Here is a 19,254-nt window from a genome sequence, read left to right as displayed (position 1 = left end):
CCTGCAGGCTGCGTCTGATCGTGTGCGTAACCAATACATGTGAGGTGTCAGAGGCATCAGGGAAGTGCATGACATTTAGACCTGATTATAAACAGGCTTACAGATCATTTCCCTCACATTTTTTGTTCCTGTTTGACAAATATCTGTGTGGGAAATGAGGCTGGCTGACTGCCCTCACCTCTTTTTCTCTTCAAAATTACCCAATGTAAAGGCTAAAAATGTGATGCTGTTTTAACAAGGATGCCTGAATGTGACATGGTGATCAAGTGTAGGAAAAAGGAGGGGTTATACACACATCTCTTTCTTTGTTTTGGTGAAGGTGCAGGGCAAGTCAAGTGTAGGGGCCCTGACACACCAAGCCAATGTCAGTGAGCATCCTCTAATTTTGGTGGCGAACAGTTGGCACTAGTTTGCTTTTTTTGGCAGATTAAGTATGCTGAATCGGCATCAGAGACAACAAAGCCCAAAATCACTCTGATTGGCAGGTCAGCTCAGTGAATGAGAAGGGAAATGGGGGTGGAGCTATTTCCTCTCACACAGGCGCAGAACGTACGTGCTACTTAGCAGTTGGCTGTAGTCTTGGTGTGTTCAAATGCAACTTTTTTGGCTGAGACACAGGTGACATGAGATGATGCAACAGTCGGACTTTATCACCACAAGTTCTCTGATGTCGGGTTGGTGTGTCTGGGCCTAAAGATTTGCCACAGTTGTGTACAAGCGTCCTTCAATCTAAAAACAACGAATTAAATCATATAATACAATTGCATAATAATTACAGTTCTGTCAAATATAGTTTTGCAGGCATTTACAATTTAAGTCTATAAAATAAAATAAAAAACAAAAACTTGGTTAAAGTGCAACAACAAAAAAAAGGTGTGTAAATTTGCATAAACCCAACTTGAAATCAGTTTTCTGACATGCTTGATTCTGACACACTGTAAAGAAATCAAACAAAATACACAAAAAATTATTATTTTTTTAAATGAAATGCATGTTTAGTAGGTAATAGTACTTTTTATCAGCCTTAAACAGTGCTTGCTTTCTTCCTCTCAGGCTGCATACAATCCCCAAAACCTCCACCAATGGGCCTACTGGTGTAAAAAAGAAAAAATAATGATGGCTCAACTCCAATTTGCTGCTTTGGTTTCAGGCTCCTGGCACTGGATCACTGTCACTCTGTCATGGCTCACTGGGATAACTGTATAGAACATTGTTAATGTTTTAGAAACACTTGTGCTTTTACTGCTACGATAACAAGTCAAAATGTCTGCTATGAAAAAGGTCTATAAGATAAGGGAACCTGTAAGTAGCCTGACAGGCAAAACCCAGGAGAAAAAAAGTGGATGTGCCTGGCACAACATTGCCTGCTGCTCGTTAAGCTTAATTGCTGTGGACTTGCGGTTATAAGGCAACTGAGATTATCTGTAGGTACTCCCTATAAGATACAAAACAGTAAAAAAGATATTACATTATATTATTTTAGTGCTGCAAACATCACAAATCATCATATCTGGATGACTGCAGGTTTTCAAAACCTGGGGTAATAAAACCCAAGCTATTTACAAGGCACTGTAAGCAAATGTGTGGTTTTATTTTCGGTAATTTAGATGAAGTGACATTTTTAATATAAGCACTGCATTTTCATTATGGACTCAAAAAGTACTCACTCTGCATTGGGGAGAAGAAGACCTCGGACATGGGTGCAGCCTTGGTCCATTTGTACTGAGGAATGGGTTTTCCTTGACTGGATTTACAGCTCAGAGTCACATTTCCTTTCACCACTGGGTTCCCTGTCATGGTGCATACGGGGGGAGAAGGAGGAACTGCAGACAGAGACGAACAGACGGCCCAGGTGTTAGAAGTTAAGAATACAGGACCTTATATTGAAGATGTATGTGAGGCTTTAACCTTTTGAAACCTAAAAAAATTGACGCTGAGCAACTTAAAAATAAATGTCCCAAAAATGAGCAAGAAATTAGGAAAAAGTTACAGGAAAATTACCTAAATAATTAGAATAAATTAATTGATAACATTTAAAAACTAATAAAAAAAAATGAAATCATCTGGAAAAAAGTTTAAAAATAAAATAATGATCATAAAATAAAATATATATTTTTAAAAATATATTCTATCTGTAATACAATTTTGCATGTAAAATAATGAAACTGTATATATTCACCTATTTTTTAAAAAAATTCTAATAATTCTCTCTCCTTCTTTGTGATTTTTTAATGATCAAAAATTTCTTGCAGTTTGCAAGACACTTTTTGCTGATTGCCTATTCACCCATTTTTTTCCTCAAAGAAAACAAACCAATTTGCTCACACTTCAGAGAATGAAATACTTGTGAAAGGCATCTGGATGCAGCAAAAGAAAACTCTTGTCGATCCAGGTTTCAAAGGGTTAATGTATTGCAAACAAAGTGGAGATTTCTCGGGCAGTAGCCATATTGCATAAAAATAAGTAAATGTTTTGATCCCCTGCTGTTTCATCTGCTGCTGGAGGATGACATAATGATTTCAGAGCCAAGTGAATCCCTAAACAGCAGATGAGTTGTATTCGGGCAGCACTTACTTACATATGATTTTTAGCTGATCTAAAATCCCACAAAACATGTTCAGCATTTACTTTGCCTGAATTTCCAAATCCAAGGACATGTACAAGCTATGTGGCTCTGATTTAATCTAACCTTTAAATTTCCCCTGACGCTTTGGTCCATTACCTTTGACATTAAGGCGCATCTCTCCCAAAAGGCCAGTACTTCCAGGGATGATGACGGAGCAGGAGTAGAATCCGGAGTCAGACTCCTGGGTGTTGTTGATGTAGATGGAGAGGTTGGCTGATGGCATGGCCGCGCTGAAACCCACTCTTTTGGTGAACTCGTTCTGGCCGTGCCCGACCTCGCCTGAGCTAAAGTTTATCACCTGAACCGGAAAAAAAAAAAAAACATGTCAAAGGAAACACTGGACACTGAAGCATAGCATCACTACATGTTAGTTATTGACACTTGTAGTTAAATCAACATTTCTGATGCTTTTTAATGAAATGCAACACATTTTAAAAAACGATGAGACGCTTCTCTTCTGTCATTTGAGTTAAATAATTTGAATTTTATCTGCTGCAGCTGTGGTAAGATGCGCAGATTAACCATATAACAGAAATCAGTGTCCTTCATAAAGATAATCCCGACATGTACAGATGGTGGATGTTGAATTTTAGGCAGATTTTCTGTTTGAGATAAGCTTGCGGGCATTGGACACTGTCACTGTTTAGATTATATTAATCATGTAAAGACCCCCTACACACTCTTACACACATGCACACACACATACAGTGTCACCAGTGGTTCATGCCACGTGTGCTGTAAGAGGTGCAGTAAAAACGTAGTGATGCAATGTCATTACCGGCATCCTTTCCTTAATAACACCCATCTTCCCTTCCGCTTTGAATCAGCAGTGGTGATGACAATAATCCTAATGTGTACAGATCATTTGACATATCACTAGATGGGTTTCACAGTAAATAATTTATATGTCATGAGGTACAGAAACGTCTGTTTTCCTCCTGTATAATATTCAGCGTTGACAAGCTGTGATAGAGTAAAAAGAGCTGCAGTATCTGGTCCTTCACTGATATGTATGACAATTAAGCTACAATGATTTGTTGATTAGTCTTTCCAAAGACAATAAATCACCAACTATTCTGATAATCGATTAATCGATTCAGTCATTGAGGTCAAATATTTGCAGGTTCAAGCTTCTTAAATGTGAGAATTTGCTGAGCTTTCTTTGTCATTTCTGAGAATTAATGGTTTTTGGATTGCTGTTTGCTGTTTGGACAAAAGAAGCAATTTAAAGATTTTACTTTGGTCTCTGGTAAATTTAATTGAGCATTCTTCGCATTTTATTTGCCTTTTAAGGGCTAAACATTAAATAATTTGTAAAAATAACTGGCAACTTGACAAAAAATAATCAGCCCTTGCAGCTCTATATGACAAACATATTTTAATACTTAATACTAGTATTTAATACTTTAATACTATATTTAATACTTTGGTTGGGCTTTACCCAACCATTATTTTCTTTACTAATTTATCTGTCAATTGTTTTTTTTTTCAATTAATCCATCCAAAAAATGTCAGAAAATGGTGTAAAATGCTAATGAGTTTCCTGAAGCCTTATGCGACACCCTTTAATGTCATTTTTGACAGTTTAAACTCAGGGATATTTTAAATCAAAATGACAGTAAACTGAGAAAAGCAACACACTCTCACATCAGAAGAGCTGGAACCAGAGTAATCTTTGTTATTTCTGCTAGAAAAACCACTTAAACTATCAATCGATCGTCAAAATAGTTGCCCATTCATTTTTTCAGCTCTAGTTTGGTTTGCACAGTAGATGTAAACATTCCTACTGTAGTAGCAGGAGGATCAGCAAATACTGTACATCAGTGTAATCCCTTCAAAGAGGCTCTTGTTTCTTTACTCCGCTAGAGGTCAGAGCAGGGTCAGCTATACAGCAGATCATTGCAGATTGACATTTTGACCTTCTCACCTGCTTGGATTCATTTCCTCTGAAGTGCCAAATGACAGAGTTTTTGGAAATGTCTGAGTTGGGGCTGTACCAGGCGTGTAATACCACCATCTGGCCCTTGACCACCTCCATCTCTCCTCTGGGGAACTCCACATTCTTTGTGTCACCTGAAACGACAACATGAAACCATTTATCACTGATGTAATGTAGCGTAGCAGCGTTTGTTGTCATGCTATGGGGCAGGCTGGTACCATTATGGAGAAAAAATTTAGTATTTTCATTCATTTCATTCATTCAAGATTCAGTTTTATGCATAGAAATTCATGTTTGTGTCACATAATAGTTATAGTTTGTTTTATATATAGATTTTTTTGTTTTATCTTTGCATGCCCAGCTCCCATGTTGGACTGACTGTGTTTTTCTGTAGGGGTGCAACTAGGGAATAAATTATTAATTCATCTGATGATTTTTCTTTTTCAGATTATAAAATGTCAGAAAATAGAAATAAAATACTGTTACAATTTCCAAAAGCCAGATTTGATGTCTTCAAACATCGGTTTGACTAATAATCCAAGAGGAAAGATACAAATCCTCATAAGAGAATTCTAAACAACAGAATGACAGTACTTTTGCCTAAATAATAACTTAAATAACTGTTTGGTATTTGGTGATTTATCAGAATCTGATTTATTATCAAGTAGGTTTTCACTTACAAGGGATTTGTGTTGGTTTTTTTGTGCATACATCGACGTACAATGAACATATCTGTCGATCCATTGCTCAATTAGAGGACTAATTACTTTAGCTATAGTGTTTTATTTTTCTTTGACCTTTGCTTTGTTAATTCCAAGTGTGTTATGTGAGTTTTTTTGTTTAAATAATACGCAGAAAAATGTTGATAAAACTGATCAAAATGAATCATGGTGCCACATGTCTTTGTTGCAGGATTTTGTCAATTTGTACAGCAGAAAAAAGATGATGAGACAGAAGAAGCATAAAAAAAATAAATGAATACATGAGAACTAAGGCTGAAAATGGTAAAATGGGGAAAAACAATAACCCAGCAAACATTCCCAGTGGATTCAAGGATCAAGTTTCATTTTGTAACTCGGACATCAGCTGATGACATCTGATCTGTTGTGTTCCTTCATGATCACGAGCAACCTCAGGATCAGGCAATCCCCAACATGCTTCACCCCCCTTTTGACATCATGACACCTGTGTGTGTGTGTGTGTGTGTGTGTGTGTGTGTGTGTGTGTGTGTGTGTGTGTGTTGTCCCTTTTGCTTCTGTACATTCAGCTACCCAAAACTAAGGCATGGCATATTCATCATACTACGTGGAAGCATAATAAAGCAAACTAAAGACATGTGCTTCAATTGTCAATAAAGCACTGTTAGAATGAGATGATTATTTTAAATCAGCTGGAATTATCCTCCTGGGTTATTTAGCTGCAGAAGTAAATGTTTAGGTGCATGGATTTTGGGAAATCTAACCTTTAGTATGTGTTTAATTATGTGTGTTTTAATAAAACATGGAGAAGAAACAATTCATAAAAAATTACCTGGAAATAAGCAACAAAGGAAGAGTAAAAAAAATCTGTAATCAGGTTCCGGTGCCTGTGGAAAAAAGGCGTCTGAATGCAGCACAACAAAGCTGATGTCCATTCAGGTTCTCAAAAGTTAAAGGACTCATTTTCAATATTTGATATGTCAACATAAAACAACTCATTTGGCTGATAACCAATACTGATATCAATAGTAATTACATTTTGCATACTCTTATCGTGATGGCCCACCAGCACATGGAAACACAAAATACAATGCTACAATGAGTATATAATAGTAACTCATTGTGAAAAATACTTCAATTTATGGTTCATGTTTTGTGCATGTTCACTTTGTCAGTAAAAAAAATAAGTTTTTTGTTATATCGGCAGAAATTGCCATGTTGGCCGATTCAGATATTTCATTTCAAAACTAATATGTGCCCATATCAATGATGTGATGATATTATCTGGCATCCCTATCTCAAATGTCAAGAATGTACAAAACTGTTAAAAAACTGCCTGATATTTTTTTCACGCGGTAAACATGAGCAAAACATTAAGGATTGAAAAGAAAGAGACAGTATAACAAAGACAACAAAAGAAGGATGTCCAACTCACAGGGTGCCCAGTCACCTGAACCGGACAGCTGAAGCTGGATCAACTGATCCCAGCAGTCGATGTCCACTGGTGTCTCCAGTTTGAAGACTCGAAAACTCACACAAAGTTAAAAAAAAATATTGGTGCCACTAAATCCCTCTACAGCAGGAAAACACAGAGAAAAGTGTTCCTCTTGTGCTCAAACAGACAGGCAGAATGGATAGTTAGAGGAGATCACACACACAGCAAAAGAGAGAGAGAGGGAGCGTATTATGATCCATAGACGGGCGGCTGCAATCTCCACATCTGTTCAGCCAGGCACGCCTTCCTTCTTTTCCAGACTGAACGCATGTCGAGGCAGGAGAATTAGGCGATTGGTAGCAGTGATGCTGACGGATGTACAGATGAAGTGGATGAAAGTGTGCGTGAGGTAGAGATTTCAATGACAAAAAGCACAATAAAACTTGTTCTTTGGACTTATAATTGTGCTGCAGTGACTCAGTGCTTTTCTATTCCTCCTGGGACAATGTGACCCCGCCGCTGGGGCGCTCCTGTCCCTTAATTTCTGAATCTCTGAATCTGGTAAGTCCTGCTGACTAATCCCTAAACAATCCCGGGCTCAATCCTCTCACCTCACGTGAGCAAAAGGGCTCAGCTGGACATGGATATGATCTGACACATGGTCGCTCAGACCACCAATGCATCGTCATCATCATGACAACAGCATTTACATTCTGTAAATAACGATTAGCAGATCATTTTGCTTTGCATTTAATCATCCATGTCACGCAACAGAGCGTGTTTGTGCAGTTGCTACGAGTTTAGAGAAACCAGGCAGGTGGGAATTCGAAAGCACGACAGTGACACAGTCAATTAAGCAAGCAACTTCAGTTCACTTGGTCAAACCGGCAAAGGTCAGAGTATGAAGTGATCAGTTACTCGGAGAAACAAATCCAGTGAGAGCGAGGTAGGTGAGGCAAGGTTTCACAATTAGGTAAGCAGGATCAAACACAGGTATGTCAGGCAACACAGGAGCAGGAAAACACTGGGAACATGAGACAGGCTAAAGTAAAACAGGACCGGTACGTACACTGATTGCTAATAAGGGTAATGAACTGCAGGTGAAGAAAATGATTTTAAGGGCCAGGTGAGAGGGACGGTGGCCAGAGGGAGAGGAGAACTCTGAAATGATAGGAGAGTTACTGAAATGGCAAAAAACAACAACAAGAAAAACACAAAATAAGTAAATAAAATAATAAATTGTACAGTAGATACTGAATGATACGCTTGAAAGTTTCCTTTAGCCTAAAGTACAGTCAAATTAGTCTTACCCCAACAACACAGCACTCAGGCCCAAAATGTGAATGTCATGTAACGGTTCCACTATGTGGACAATGAACTGTTAATGTTCACGTTAACAATATTAACATGACGATTTTTTGTGTATGTAATTTAGGGTTGCCCCTTGAAAGTTGAAGGTTTTAAAGATCTAATTATCAATCACAGACCCCTCGGTCAACTAAGATTCCCTCAAGTTGAGCAGTTTTTTTCTTGTTAGTCAGTATGCAGCGTACTTTTGCAGACATTTTGGGCCCTGAATGTAGCTGCAGAGCAAGTGCTCCTTGCTTTCATGCTGCCCTCTGCAGCAGGTAGCTGCAGACCCAGACCCAGGGTGAGTCTGACTGAGCTGCCCAGAGGAAGAGAGGCTTTGTCTGGTCATGCTCTGGTATAACCTTTTCCTCTGCCTCCAGCTAAAAGAGGTAAATTTACTGCTCACAGCAGCTTAACACATTATAGTCTTTGGCTTTTGTTTGATTTCTTAGTGTCTTCATGTTAGCGTGAATTAGCTCAGAGGGCTAACTTGTTATGTGAACATTGCTGTCACAGGAAAGGAATGAACTGTCAAATATTTGTATTAAATAGTCAAATCCAATTTTGACTGACATTTTCGGGTCAGGTACAGCCTTAATAATGTTTACTATTTAGCATATTAGCATGCTAAAATCTGCTTAATAACATCCAGTACAAATAGTTATCAGGCTGATGGAATAGTCATTGTTTTTGCAAGTATAGTATATTGTCATACAGCAAAGCATTTGACAAATTAAAATTCTGACCTAACAATAGCACTGAATGAAAATTCAGAGGATCAGCAAAGTTATTACAACTCTGCATGAGAGGGACATGAGTGTCTCCACAAAATTTCATGGCAATCCATTTGATTTTTAATGACATATTTCAGCCTGACCGTCATCCCAGTAATTGAGTGGAACGTCTACCCACATAAGAATCCTTGGCAGTGCTTTTATGAAACACATGTAAAGATACACAAGAGACACAAATGCCCAAAACGTTGCCATGTCTGGTCATAAATCATGTTTTCATATCCGGCATTCCCTCTTGTCAGTGTTGAGGAGCAGTAAAACCGTCTATTGGATATGCATGCATGAGATTAATATCTTTATCATCACCATGTTCCAGCAGCCATCATCATATGAGTGTGTTTTTCATTCATAATGCACAGCAGCCAAATCCCTATTTTTTCAGATTTGAAACATAGTTTTCTCCCCACAAATCCTGTTAGTGCTCCGATTTCATTTGCAGCAGCTATTGTGTTTGCTGGAAACCGACGTGTGCGTGCTGTAACAATTACATAACATTACTGAGGAAAAAAGGCCTTGTTTGTGAAGAGGCTGCAATTGAGTCTACATAAAATCTCTTTGCATGTCTATACATGCAAAGACATTTTATGTAAAGTGCTGCCCAGGCGTCGCTTGATGATTAATATATATTGTGCAGCAGCAGCAAAACAGTTTTAAAGGATCATGTTTTTCTGTTGGTTGATGTGACCCCGCTGCTTCTTCATGTGTGCGCAGCCATGGACTCGGACAGTAATTCTGAATGATATTCCATGATGAAGTGGGATAATGCCCCTGTAGTCTCCTCACTCCAGACTATTCTTGTGCGTCTTTGAGCGGGTTTATCCTCAAAACTGTGTCATTCAATTGTTTATTAAATGAAGGAAAATCTTCACTAATCCGTGGCTGTCTCCATCTGGGATGTGTGTGTATTTGGCTGCAGACACAGACAGATAGAGGCGATTCAAGATGTGGATATGGGTATAAAGTCAATCTAAATCCTTCACAACTGGAAAAAATAGGAAAAAGCTGCCAATAAAGGGGATGCAGATATGATACTATGTAGCCTCAGTAAACTCTGTCCTAATTACATTTTGCCAAAGGCGATCGTTCAGCCTAGCCACGCTTTATATCTGCTAATTGGATTCTTCTCTTTAGAATAAACAGTGTTTTTTTGTTGTTGTTTTCCTGCAGGGCATCATGGCTATGAGATATTAGCAGAGTCTCAGTTGCAACAGCAATTCAGACAGAGCAAGGACGCCACACTCATAAACCTGCACAGACTAATCAAAGAAGAGTCGACTCTCTCATGCATGTTTGAGCTGGGACACAATTAATAGATCAAATGTGAGGTTGTTGTGTCACCACGAGGTGTCCATAGGGGGCAGCACACTCATATGGTAAAACAGATCATTTGATAAAAGATGAAAAACATTGGAAACTGTCATATCACTAAAATCTCACATTCAATGACAGTAAATTTAGTACAAACTGAGAAGACACAGGCTAACTGTCATGTCAGGCAGAGCAGGTTTATGCAAAAATAAAGAAACAGGTGTCATGTTTCTCACTGAAATACGTGTGATTTGCATGTCTTAACAAGGCAACCTAATTCTGTTGCGTTGATGTGATCAAATGAAGGATAAAAAAGTCAGTCCCTCTCTCAAAGCCCTTGGGGAGCCACGAAGGCCTGTGTGAAGATAAACTGATCCTCTTTAACCAGCCCCACTCTATCTCCCCGAGTAATCTCTGCTTCCACCCATGTCTCTCTCTCATGTGAGTCTCTCTCTGGAGCTAAAGCTTTAGCTGAGGCTCAGATTTACTCCCCATTTACACCTCTACCCCTCAGCTTTGCCCTGTTGATACAGGAAAGGGGGCCTTAAAAATGAGCTGATAATCCTAGGAAACAACGGGGTCTAAAGGTTAAAAAGTCTTGACAGCGGGCTGTATGCACTTTTCTGTTTCCAAGTGATGCTGAATAATTCACGACTTTAACATTAAAGAAAATATTTCATGTTTATAATGCTTCCTTGTACCTTTAGATTTATTTCAGACTCATATTTATGTTATTTTCAGTCATCACTTGAAATATATGAAATTCTTCAATTGAAGCTGAGGCACAGCAGGTAGTCTTCTACCATATAGTAGAAAGAAAGACTCTTTCAGGGCTTTAAGGTGGATGATGGGATGGAAGTGGAGCTTTGGAAATGCTATTTGAACAACAGCAGCACTAAATGTGAATTTCAGGTAAACGGAGTGGCTGCAGGCATGCAACCCAGACAGTGTTTGCACCAGTTTTGAGAGGAGCCACTGTAGAAGCAAGCAGTAGTCGCAAGATGGCAGATTACATTGGTAACCTGCAAACTTTTGTTGTTATTAACTTATGACAAATATTTGTTTGTATCCAAATGATTTCTCACTCAGCATCTTCATTGTTGCCCTCTCCATCCTCTCTTTCCAACCTGTACAATATGACATGCCTGTTGATGTCATCACGGTTTGCATTCAATATCAAAAATAAAACTTCTGTTTTTTGGTTCTAGCTGGGAACCAGTTTTCCAGGTTTTGAACCTTTTTTTTTCTCTTTTTTTAGTGGAAATGCTTTAACGGTTCAAAATTAGGTGCGGAAAGTGCAACAGAACCCAGTCCATGTTCGTGGAAAAGGGTAGTATGCCATGAGGTTGTAGCAGTGGACTTGAGCACACTTCTGAACCAACTTATAGGCTTTCAATCAAACTGAACAGCGGGTCTCACAGATATATGTCTGTATTCGTTATGGGCATAACAAAAACAAATGGGTTTGAGCTCAAAGCCATTGGCAGCATGATCAAACATCCAGAAATAGCAAATATATCGAAACAGGTTGAGATTAAACAGCAAAACAGAATACATAATTACATGACAGGATCCAACTGTGAATGTCCACTCCTAAGAAGGATCTGTGTCCACAGCAATAAGAAGCAACCACAATCTTTGTCATGAGCCGAATGGTATAAAACTGAATCCCCAAGACCGGAAACATTGCATTAGATTATAAACAGGGATTCATTTTATTAATAGATATTAATATATCATATTATATATTATATTCAGTTTACCGTCATAGAAGTGGGGAAAGAAATCAGGAAATATTCACATATAAGAAGCTGGATACAGAGAAGTTTGATCTTCTTCTTTTTTTTTTTTTTTTTAATTACTCAAATCAAATTGATTATCAAAGCAGTTGGCGAATCATGTAATAGCTGTAAACTAATTAATTAATTAATTGTTGCAGCTCTAATCTGTAACATCTTAAAAAACAGTGTAAAATCTCCTGGAGTATAACATGAAATTGTCCAGTCCCGTGCTTCATCATTAACTGAGGAGTTCTGCTCAGTAACACAGCTTATGTGCATGAAACCACATTCGTCTGATCTGTGCAGCATGTTTTGTCTGCGATGAGCTGGGATCTGTGTCAGCGCAGTGATAACAAAGTCTTAAAATGACCCCGTAAATGCCTAAGCGAGAACAGACGACATAATAATAAATTATTTAAGCATCAGATTTCTTGTCCTCATTATAATCAGTTCATTAGTCGGGCTGGAAAACAAATCCGGTTGACCTTGAGTTTTACTTTTATTAAGGAATTTAGCACGTGAGGAACAGATTGCAAACTGTTCCAGATCTGTTGACGTCAAATGAGGACAAACATGAACAAAGATTGCGACTGAGCCAGGAAAAAGGGGGTTATTCCCTGACTTTTTGACAGACAGGACAGGAAGGAATGTAGGACAACAAAATAGCCTTGTTGGTGTAAAACCGCCCATCAGGCTGACCCTAAAGGCTTCAAACAGATGGTGCTTCAATAATAAATATTTGGGGAAGGCTCCTTTAAATTGGATTACATTAGTGTAATCTCTGCAGCTATTTTAAACCATTTTGAGTGTGCTATCTCATCACAGTAGCTTTAATCCCTCTCAACTTTTTGATTGTGTTTAAATTGATTCTCCTCGCACACATAAATCCAAACTCCCACAACCACCCCCCGGTTCTCACTGCAAACTGGCCCGCTTTCACGGTCACACGCACAAACATGTGAAGGCAGCCATACAAATAAATGCACACACACCTCATTTATATTTATTTGTTGTTAACAGTATCACCTTCAGGTCACAGCAGATGCACCGGCCCACTCATGACAGAAAAGTGTCATCCTAAATCAGAAGTGGAACTGGTATACTTTTATATTGCTTTTAGTGGGAGGATTTCTCTGCTTTGCTAAATTATGGACACAATTCAGTCCGAGTGTGATGCAGGGGGAAACAAATTCAAAACATTAGATTGGTAAGGAGGACTGAACATGAAGTAAACAAAAATGCTTCTTGTTTGAGTAATTTTGCTTCATGGACACTTTTTGGGAGATCTGAGGCTGAATGAAAAAACACCCTTTTTTTGAAGACCCTTTCAAAGTAAAAAAATATTTTAGTAAAATATTTTTTAAATATATTGTTGAAGCCGCAGCCTGAGTATAAAGGCTAAATGAAAATATTTTTAACAGCGTACAACAACTTTGCAGATAAACCTATTGAAAGTAATTTGATAAAACACAAAACTGCAACTCCTACAAGAACAAATTTGTTTAAAACATTAATCTGGAATTAAGCAAATGTTTACATACCTCAACATGCTGTGAGGTGGTTGTGTGCAGTAAACGGAGCAAATATTTAAAACTATAGGAATCATTCTTCATCTCTAAAACTTTAAACATGGAATTGAGGTATGGCCACAGGTTTCGGGAACACCACCTTGACAAACAAACGACACGTAGAACAGCATAATCACAGTTTTTTGACTTTAGCATTTTGGAAAACAACAAAAAATCATCCACTGATTGGAAAATTTAACAAGATAATTCATAGAAAATTAGTGGAGTCAGAGTAATACGTTTCCAAAAAATGTAATACTCAAGTAAAGTATAGGTACTCAAAAACTGTACTCAAGAACAGTACTTAAGTAATACTTTGTAATCTGCACCTGAGAGATAATGTGCAATTTTTTTCGCCTATTGACCAATCGATTGGATGAGGAGTAGACTTTCCTTGGTTGACTTCAGCCTCACAGCCTAATAGATGGCCTCTGAGTTGCAGAAGTTGAGCTGCACTAATTCACATTCGTAAAGGTTATCATAACTGATCATAAACCCATAAAGGACAGCCTTGTTACACTTTTCCCTCAATAGGTATCACTGGTGCAGACCAAGAGAGCAACAAAACACCAGGAAACAATTGAAAAAACAAAAAAACAAAAAACATATTATTAATTTCCTTACTTCCTCTAACACACTGTTTTTGTGTCCATCTCTACAAAAGTGGAAAGATGAGACTCGGGCGATTTAGGCAAACATTTCATGATATATTATGAAGCTCAATCAGTGTAAAAAAAAAAAAACAAAAAAAAAACACAACAATTTCTCATTGCTGAAGCTATTTTTAACCTTAATTTCCTGAACATTAAATCATCTGAAATATGATTACTACCATCCAGCCTTCAATTATCATCTTTTCAGGATGCTCACATCACTGAAAAACAAAGCAGAGACCACACATGTGCCCATTAAGTCATTTTTGTGCGCGCCTTGTGTACTCTTCCTGCCATCTCAAAGTGCCCACTACAGTTCAACCTTCTGAACCTTTTCACACGCCTGGTTCTCACGTTACAATGTTTACTTACACGCATGATTATGCAGTTCAAGTGACAGACGCACACGTGCTTGTGTTTAGGTTGAATGCCTGACATGTCTTCTGTCTGCTCTGACAGCCGACACATTTAACCACAATGCCCTTGGAGCTAACAGACGCTAAGGAAACAAAGTGGCAGGTTTCTATAGTCAGACGGGTAAGGAGGGAGCAGTGGGCTTTGATCACATGCAAATACCAAACACACCACACACCACACACACACAAACACACAGGGGATAAAGGTGTTTACGTAGGAAAACAAAGGCTCTTATTGTGGAGAAACTTCTGTGAATTACGTAAATTGAGGGGAAGGTTTACATCGGTACATGTGAGTGTTCATGCTGTAGAGAAGCTGACAGTGAGGCGGCTGAACAACAAGTAGTTGATGTTTCTTGTGTTGTGTTGATCAGTCTGACTCGGACTTCTGGGCGCCAGTGGCCCTCTTAATTTTAGCTGTCCATCACAAGTCCCACACTGCTCTTATGACCCCCCTCCCCTCCTCCTCCAGCCAGCTCTTGGGTCCTAATGGCTGGGAATGAAAGGCAAACTGAGAACTTAAATGGGTCTGCAATGTTGCACCACAACAGAGCCCATAACGGCCCCGCCACCCCTCATACCGTCTAGGGTCTTTGAAGAAGATATTTATAAACCATTAGTGTGGCAGCGGGGCGAGGGGTTGGCTGTTTTATCTCCCAGATCTGTCATGTGTTACCGCGCACGAGTCAAGTTGTGCTGACAGAGTGACAGAGTGAGGGACGATAGGGCCGCTGCTGCACAAGTCCAGGGTCGAACTCGCTTTCTGAGGCCCCCGACTGCCTCGCCACTTCACTGCCTGTGGGACACAGCGAGCTCAGTGCAGCGAGACTGTAATTAAGAAGCTGAGTGATCTGATTTCAGATTTCCACCGAGCTCTCATCAGAGAGGAATTACAGCTTGAGTATTATAATCTGTATACAACATCAGACGCTCAAATGCCTCCCAAGTTCATTGTGGGAGAGGTGTCGGGTACAAGCAGTTTGGCATCATTATGCAACATCTGGAGAGTAAAACACTGCTTACTGATCCAAAAATCACTAGAAAACTCTAAAGCCTGCTCTGTTTGAAAAATCAGCAACAACAAGCAAAATCACAGGTTTTGCTGTTTGTTGGTCTCAAACTTTGGTCTGCGGATTGGCAGGTGTCTTACCTGGGTAACATGCCACACGCCATCCTCTCAAACTCCAGGTAACACAGTCAGATCAAATACCACACCACCTTAATAACATTGATATGTATGAAATATGCAATTGAAACATATTGGTATGATGCCAAAATGTTGTGCTGGCGAGTTGACAGGCCATTAATAATAAAAGAGAAGGTCTGAATTCAGCTTTTGCTATCAAAGCACTGAGACTTTTATCAGTTCCCACAGGCAGAGATACTCCTAAAGCCCAGCTATAGATTTTATTAAGTGAAATCCAATCCATATAGCTGACAGGGAGGTGACTAATCAATATGATTCAGCAGGGTACTTCTCATGGATTGAGCTGTTAATTTTGTGTAAAAACACATCAAACCAAACTGTATGCTATTTAAGACCTGTGTCATCGGATGTTCCATGGACAAAACATTTTATGTTGAATTTATGGACTTTCAAGGTCTCTCCTTATTTTTTCATCATAACCAGACTTGCTTTATTCCTGATTATTTCCAAAATCCAAACAGTTTTAATGAAAAAAATTAATCTGTCGGAAGAAAAATCACGTTAACCCTTTGAAACCTGAGCGAATTGGCTTAAAAAAAAAACTGAAAAAAGGCAATGAGCAACTTAACAAGAAATTACACAAGTAAGCAAGAAATTACTAAAAAGTGAAAGGCTAAAGAAACAGGAAATTACTATAAAGAAAGTGCTAAAATAAAAATAATCAATATAATTAAGTGATAATATATGTTAACTTGTAACATAATTTTAAATATCTAATAAAAATGAATATATATATATATACTTTTTTTTAAGTTTCCCTTACTGTTTGACAATTTTCCAGCGATTTAAATGCTTGTGAAACCACCTAAACAAAGCACAATAACACTGATGTTGATCCAGGGTTAAACAAAGTTGTTAAAGAATCTGTTTTCAATTTTTGATCAGAAAAAATAAAATGCATTATTGTAAAGATTTTTTCTTTTATATTTAAAGTCCTTCAACTGCAGTAAATCAGTTCTTGGTCAAATTTAGACCAGCCTTACATCTCTAACGCTATCTTTACCTTAAGCACAGTAATGGTGTGATTAATAATTAACATCACCTGGTGCAGAGCCCATTACATAGGCGAAATCAATATTTAAAAAAAAAAAAAAAACTAATTATATCATGCCATTTTTACATGTATATAGGACATGGTAGACAGAATTCACTGCTCTGATTCTTAATAGAGCAGGAAGAAGCAAGTCTTTTGGATGTAACGTCTGTAGGCAGACAGCAGCTTGGCAAAAAAACCTCTGTAAGGTTAGAAATGCTGCGAGGAACTGCTTTTCATTAGTCACACAAGAGCTTTGTGAGAAAATCCTGACATGCAGGACAGTCAGGGCTCAGATGGTCATAAGAGCCCTGCTGGCCCCCATCTCCACACTACATTATATCCAGCACATCTGATACACACAGATTAACCCACAGGTCCAACCACAGTACAACTGAAGGGGTCCTGGCCAAAGGTGAGAGCTACAGCTTAGAGCCTACAGAGACCACAGGAAATAACTTAGTGCAGCATGTCTCACACCTGAGCCCGATTCATTCCTGCTGCTCTGCTCTCCACTTTTATCCAAAAACACATTAAAGGGTCACTAAACCTTAATGTTGAGCAATGAAAAAAAATGAAGCCATTACGGAAATGCCAAAACCTGCAATTCCTCAAATGGCTCCAAAAGTGAGTCAATCTCCATAGAGCCCCATGTTAAAATACCCAACTTTTTAACAAAAACAAATATACTGCCATGCGGTTGTATGCCTTCACCCAGCAGTTAAGTTGCAGTAAAAGATTACTTCCATGTCTGTGAAAACATGGATGCTTCACACACCCAGAAGATCTATACATCCAGCACAGTCTCAAGTTGGACACCAAAGGTTCTTAAGTTGTGGCCAAAAAAATGTTGTATGAGAGCACCATGACCTTGACCTTTGACCATCAACCAACAGATTCTAATCAGGTCATTTTTGAGTCCAAGCAGACATTGGTGCCAAACTTGAGGAAACTCCCTCAAGGCCATCTCCAGATACTGTGTTCACAAAAATGAGACGGATGTAAAGTCACAGTGACCTTGACCTTCGAACACCAAATTCTAATCAGCTCATCATGTTGTCCAAGTGAATGTTTGTGTCTAATTTGAAGTAATTCCCGCAAGATGTTCTTAAGACATTGCTTTCAAACGAATGAGATGAATGCAAGGTCACTGTGACCTTGACCTTTGACCTATGACCACAAAAAATCAAATCATTTCAAGTGATAGTTTGTGCATCATTCGACTGGATCTGAATCTGACCTGTTGAAAGCAGGCTTTCTGAGTTTCAGAATAATACTATGTCTCCTGTTCCTCTGTCTTGTTGCAGATGAATGTGGAAAAAGAAAAAAAATCTAACCTTTTCCAAACTTTAATGAAAGATGAAAGTTTCAGAGATGGTGTGCAAACTTGATTGACACAACTTGAGAAAGTATTATGGTTAAGTGTACGACACTTTCACACAAAAAATACTGACTTGTGTGCAGCGGTCTTTAAGGTCATGGCCGCTTCGAGTGTTTATGAGGAGTCACCATAGCCTATGAGTCAGAACAGCTCCTCGCTCCTCGACAGCTCCACCCTCTTGGCAAAATCTACTCAGTGCTGGTTTCAAAAAATCAAGATGTGATGGCCGAAATGCTGAACTCGAGGCTTCAAAATGAAAGTCCAAATGTTGATGGGTGATTTCATGGTGGCTATGCCCATCACTTTTTAAGCATATGAAGAGAGCTCAAAACACTGCACAGCAGTTTATAATAGTAAGACACAGGATTTATAGCTTTGGGAAGTTATCATCATGTTAATAACTTTATCTTTTTTTTTTTTGGAGTGACTGTGGCCTTAACCATAATGATATCTGGCAATGCAGATAGTTTGGGTTTAACTTCAGATATATCAACTGTGAGACTTGCCGCCAATACAATGGAGGTGTAATGGAGCTCAGAAATATTAATTAAATATCATGTCTGAAAGTCTTAACAGAAATCCAGACACAATGTCCCAGTTACATCACTTACATTAGATCAATCCACAGACCTCACTGTGTGGATGATTTTTTACTGATATTTTCATCCCCGGTAGATTTTGGTTCCCAATGAAAACTGTGGATTATCTGATTATCTAATTGGGTGAAATGAACCTTTAACAGTCACTTTACCTTTGTCCCCATTTCACCCAAATGATTGCACATGGTGCAGCACACCTACTTACACACACACACGCACACGCACGCGTGCACGCACACACACACACACACACAGTAGAGTCACTAAAATTGCGTATTCATGGTTACTCTATGAAAAAAAAAAGATTTCCCAACAAGGTAAAATCATTGCAGTGATCAGTTTTATCTGTGATATATTTAGACTTGGCTGTTAGAAACACTGTAAAATTTGTAAATGTTGATCTTAAATATTACTATTAGTCTTAATTTATGATTAATTTTTATCTAATTGTTAAGTTTACTTAAAT

At 38.5% G+C, this 19,254-nt stretch overlaps 1 protein-coding gene across 3 annotated transcripts in view; it reads right to left on the bottom strand.

The window, feature by feature from the left end:
- The window catches only part of esamb (endothelial cell adhesion molecule b), a 52,146-nt gene that overhangs the window by 10,590 nt on the left and 22,302 nt on the right, over positions 1-19,254 (bottom strand). For 2 of the 3 annotated variants that reach the window (XM_088079038.1, XM_042487235.2), the window contains exons 2-4: positions 4,554-4,699; positions 2,723-2,924; positions 1,668-1,823 (exon numbers count right to left, since the gene is read on the bottom strand). In XM_088079038.1, the coding sequence (XP_087935164.1) occupies positions 1,668-1,823; positions 2,723-2,924; positions 4,554-4,699 (504 nt within the window). Of the gene's footprint in view, positions 1-1,126; positions 1,199-1,667; positions 1,824-2,722; positions 2,925-4,553; positions 4,700-19,254 lie in introns of all 3 variants that reach the window. The other variant, XM_088079037.1, reaches the window with a different exon arrangement.

The sequence above is a fragment of the Plectropomus leopardus genome, chromosome 6, assembly GCF_026936395.1.
Source record: "Plectropomus leopardus strain MGB_pleo_1.0 chromosome 6, ASM2693639v1, whole genome shotgun sequence".
Classification (NCBI taxonomy): domain Eukaryota; kingdom Metazoa; phylum Chordata; class Actinopteri; order Perciformes; family Serranidae; genus Plectropomus; species Plectropomus leopardus.
This window is presented reverse-complemented; position numbering and strand designations above follow the sequence as displayed.